We start from the raw sequence: 4,997 nt of genomic DNA on the forward strand, positions 1-4,997 counted from the left end.
TATATATATATATATTTAAAAATATTGCTAGCTTTCATTTTATATCATCTACATTATTTCCTTTTTCTCATTTTGTTGTTATCCTATATAACAAAGTATTTAAAAAAAAAAGAAAACAAAAATAGTTCAGAAAAACAGACCAACATATCAACCAACTCTGATATTATATGTAGTTATCCACACCCATAGTCTTCTGCAAAGAAAGGAGATGCATTCTCTTATCTCTACTTTGGAGACAAATTTGGTCAATATAATATCACAGCATTCAGTTTTTAATCTGTTATTGTTCTCTCGGTTTACATTGTTGTGTATTATACGTTGTGTACATTTTTTCTGGTTTTACTTACTTCCCTTTGTATCAGTTCTTATAAGTGTTTCCATACTTCTCTGCATGTATCATATTCGGTGTTTCTTATAGTACAGTAATATTCTCTTATTCATATACCACAATTTTTTTTTAACTTGACCCCAATAAGTAGGCATCTACTTTGTTTCTAATCCTTTACAATTACACAAAGTGTTAGTATAAATATTTGGTGTGTATTTCTTTTTGTCATTGGCTTCTTTAGGGATATATGACTAGCAGAGGGATCTCTGGGATCAAAGGGTATGGATATTTTAGTCAGCTTCTTTGCATTGTTCCAGATTTCTTTCTAGAATGTTTTTCAGAATGACCAGTTCTTAGCTCCAGTAATAGTATGTTAGTGTGCCTGCCTTTCCATAGTCCTTGTAGTATGATCTATCAGTCTTCTGTTATCCTTTGCCAGTTTGATAGGTATGAGATGAATCTGCAAAATTGTTTCGATTTGTATTTTTCTTATTAATGATTTGGAGCATTCTTCCATATGCTTGTTAATGATTTGCAATTCTTCTTTGGAGAACTGTTTGTCTTTATCCATACACCACGTATCAGTGACTTTTGTTGTTATAGTTCTGTGTTATTTCCCTATATATCTTGGATATCAGACGATTGTCAAAAATATTTGATGCAAAGATTTTTTCCCCTGGTTGAATGCTTCTCTTTTCATCTTAGTCTTGTTAATTTTGTTCACATAAAATCCTTTCAATTTCATATAATCAAAATAACCTATTTTATCTTTTGTGAGATAACCTCTATCACTTGTTGGGTTAAGAAATCTTCTCCACGGCCACCATTGCTGTGAAAGGTTCTTTAATTTCTTAATGGTATGACCTTTAATTTTCAAGTTTCATTTAGTTTGAGCTTGTTGTGATATTTTTATTTTATTTAGGGAGGCTTGCAGGTTATTTATTTGCCTAATCAGGCTTTGGTTTTCTTTAGCACCTTCTGTTTGGGTTTAAAAGTCATAGAAGTTTAGAACTAAACCCATTTCTAAATGGATCATTTATTACAGGCCAGTTGACAGTTCTTTTTCTTTGTTATTTGGTTTCTGAGCTTTACTCTGGCCAACGAGTGCCTTTTGAACTTAAATACAAAAATAACAAAAACAAAAGAAAAGAATATTTTCATGTGTAGCACAACATATAAAGAGGATTCTCTATAAAACCATGAATTTCCATTTCACAGCTTGCTTTATATTTTGAAAACTACGTGATTAATACTACACCTCATTTTCTAAGCTGCCCTGCTTTTCTGTGCTTCTTTCTAAATTTTCTTTTCTTCTCTGCTTTACCCTTTTTTTTCCTCCCTTCCTCCCTACCCCACCCTAGACAAGGCTACCATTTGACTCAAATATGTGTATATATGTAAAACCATACTATACACACTTCTACTTATTAGTTCTTTCTCTGGATGTGGATAGCATCTTCCTTCATAGGTCTTTCATGATTGATTTGAATATTTATAATACTCAGAATGACTTATTCAAAGTTGTTCTTAGAACAATATTGCTATTGTGTACAATGTTTTCTTGATTCTGCTCATTCTACTTTTCATTATTTCATGCAAGTCTTTCCATGTTTTTCTAAAATCAACCACTCATCATTTCTTATAGCAAATTGGTATTCCATCATTGGCTGAATTCCATCATGGCTGAATAATTGAGAATTGACTATATATGCAGCAAATTGACAGCTTCTGAGCTGCCCCTGAATTTTCACTTTTAATGAATATTAGGGGCCCATATCAGTAATAGTTTGTGGAAAATGATTAGAAAGAACAGACAACCTCTGATTAGCCAATAAATTACTATGTGCAAAGTAGGTGCTTAATAATCCTGATTGAATAGGGTGGCACAGAAAGAGGTTGTTAGTAGGTGTGTTTAACGAACAGCTCTTTATCACTTGTACCTCCGATGAATACTTTTTGAACACTCTCAATTATGCTAGGCATGCTATACGGGAAGGACAAGAGATTGCATTTGTGGATGTTAGATTGGAAGCATTTAATTTCAGAACTGGAAGATAGATGGATCACCCAGGCCATTCCCCTCATTTTACAAATGAGAAAACAGAGGCCTAGATTGGGGAAGGGGCTTGTAGTAGTCACACAATGATTTGGACAGCTGCACATAATTTTATTTTTATTTAAGGAGGCTTACAGGTTATTCTTTTGCATAACCAGGTTTCATTCGGCACCTCCCGTTTGCATTTGACAAACTCAAACCCACTCAGGAGTGACTGAATCAAGACTGGAACCCTTAATCCTGACTCTCTCCATTATATCAGACTATCTCTATCCCTAGAGCAATTTACTAAGTGACCAGTTTTCTTCAGCTGACAGTTCTGTTTTGATATGAGATCTTACTGTTGATGGGGTAGAGTTTTAATATGATAAAAGCATTCTGTTGGCCTTGTTAAAATAAAAGATAAATGTTGTTTTTAATAGCGGAAATGAGGAAACAGAGGGAATTCTATCACAAATTAGGCATGGAAGTGCCAGGAGACATCAAAGGAGAGACTTGCTCTGCAAAGCAGCACTTAGACTCACATCGGAATGGTAAGTCATCTTTCTAACTAGTTATTGTGGCAATCAGCAATACTGAGAATCTCTTTAAACTTTGTTAAACTTTAGAAGCTTTACTTGACACTCAGATTCTGTGTTTAGTATTCTGTATTCTAATGTAACTTATATTTTTTTTAACATTTATGGGCACCCATGAACCTTGGTACAGATAATGACATGTGAAGATAATATACAGATACTGAGAGCGAAGAAACATTTTCTCATGAAGGGCCAGGAAACGGAGAGGTTGTAGATAAGAAGATTGTTTACCCTGGAATACATTTTCACAAAGAAAATGAGAGGGAAACTATTATAACAACCAGCATTTTGACAGAGCATATATCACAAGAAGAGGAAATGCATAGACTTGGGTGAGGGAGAGGCAATAAGGAAGTATGTTCCAGAACAGGTATTCTCAGAGAAGATAGTTGAGGCTTGCCTTTATCTGTTGTACCTGAAGTTCCTGCGCCCTTTGTGCTTGAGGCAGTATAAATCAGCTGGGAATAAAATCTCTTTTCTGAACTAGTTCAAGTGATTTTACCCTCCAGCATTCACATTTCACTAATCTCATTGACCTCTGAATTCTAACCTGAGATGTTAAGCCCCTTGGACTTTCATGTTCCCTGAGCTGATTTGAATTCCTGGTTTCAGATACCTGTTGTACTTGAACTCTAACTGACTGTCCCATGTCATCCCCTACACACCATCTGCCATTGTCATCATCTCTAGGTGCATTGGTTATTAGCTTGCCTCTCTCCTACCCCATATCTACACACACACACACACACACACACACACACACCCTTCTCAGTTGTACAGGACCTTGGAAGTCATCTAGTCTGACCCAAACCTGAATAAAAATAACTATACCAAACAAGTGGAAATCTAGTGCTTGCCTGAAGACCACAAGTACAGGGGAACCCACTACCTCCCAACGTATCCCATTCCACTTTGAGATTTTGCTTAATTATTGAGAATCTTTTTCTTGCTTTAAGACTAAATTTACCTCTTTGCAACTTCTACTCATTTTTCATAGTTCTGCCTTCTGAGAGCAGAGCTAGTCTAATCCTTCCATGTGATAACACAATTACCTCTTCTTTCCCCCCAAGTCTTCCTTCCTGTAAGAACTTTTCCTCAGTTATTTCAGCTTATAGGAAATCAGCTTGAGACCTTTAAACATCCTGGTGATTTTCTTGTGGTACTTCTCTCAACATTCTGTCATAATTAAGTATTTTCTAGAGTTTATTTATAAGGAACAAGAGAAAAGACACAGTCATTACACCTATGTGAAAAAAACCTATCCTGTTTTCAACTGAGTGGCACCTTTTCTTTCTAACTTGATCCTTAGCTCACATTCTGTAAATCTAGGCACAGTTCATCTTTCTGCTCCATGGCCTCAAATGAGAGTGGTTGCTTCTCTTTAGAACAAAATTCCCAATTTAAGGATTTGTCCAACCGAGCTCTCTGAATCAGATTTATTGGTTCATTTTCACAGTCCCAGTTCACAATGCCATTCAGAATGCCTAATGCTCTGGGAGCCTTGTGATTTTTCACTTTGTCATTTGTAATAGTTAATTAATATCTCCCTCCTCCTAAGGGAAAACCAGGTAAATAACAATCAGGTACCATGTTCCCATCATCTCAAAACTATAGATGATCAGATACATACAGCTCTATAGATAATTCTGTGATCCCATCAGTGTGGGTATAGATTACAAGCTTTTATTCCACTTCATCTTGTACTATTCTTATCTCTGTTTTTCCCTAAATCGTCTATAGAGGATTCACCCCACATCTGGAATCCTTCCTGTTGTTCAAGAATGTCGGTATGGATACAGTTCAGTTCTTCGCGTCCATCAACTTGTTGGTCATAGATAAAAATTTCACATTAAGAGTACTGACTTAACATATGATGCAGTTCTCAGCACTCTATGTGCCCCCCCCGCCCCCGNGTATGGATACAGTTCAGTTCTTCGCGTCCATCAACTTGTTGGTCATAGATAAAAATTTCACGTTAAGAGTACTGACTTAACATATGATGCAGTTCTCAGCACTCTATGTGCCCCCCTCCCCC

General features: G+C 36.0%; 1 protein-coding gene across 4 annotated transcripts in view; it reads left to right on the forward strand.

The window, feature by feature from the left end:
- The window catches only part of PCGF3 (polycomb group ring finger 3), a 124,405-nt gene that overhangs the window by 88,588 nt on the left and 30,820 nt on the right, over positions 1–4,997 (forward strand). For all 4 annotated transcript variants that reach the window (XM_027836241.1, XM_027836238.1, XM_027836240.1 and 1 more), the window contains one exon: positions 2,807–2,917. In XM_027836241.1, the coding sequence (XP_027692042.1) occupies positions 2,807–2,917 (111 nt within the window). The remainder of the gene's footprint in view (positions 1–2,806; positions 2,918–4,997) is intronic.

This window comes from Vombatus ursinus, unplaced genomic scaffold (assembly GCF_900497805.2).
Source record: "Vombatus ursinus unplaced genomic scaffold, bare-nosed wombat genome assembly UNPS02014818.1, whole genome shotgun sequence".
Classification (NCBI taxonomy): domain Eukaryota; kingdom Metazoa; phylum Chordata; class Mammalia; order Diprotodontia; family Vombatidae; genus Vombatus; species Vombatus ursinus.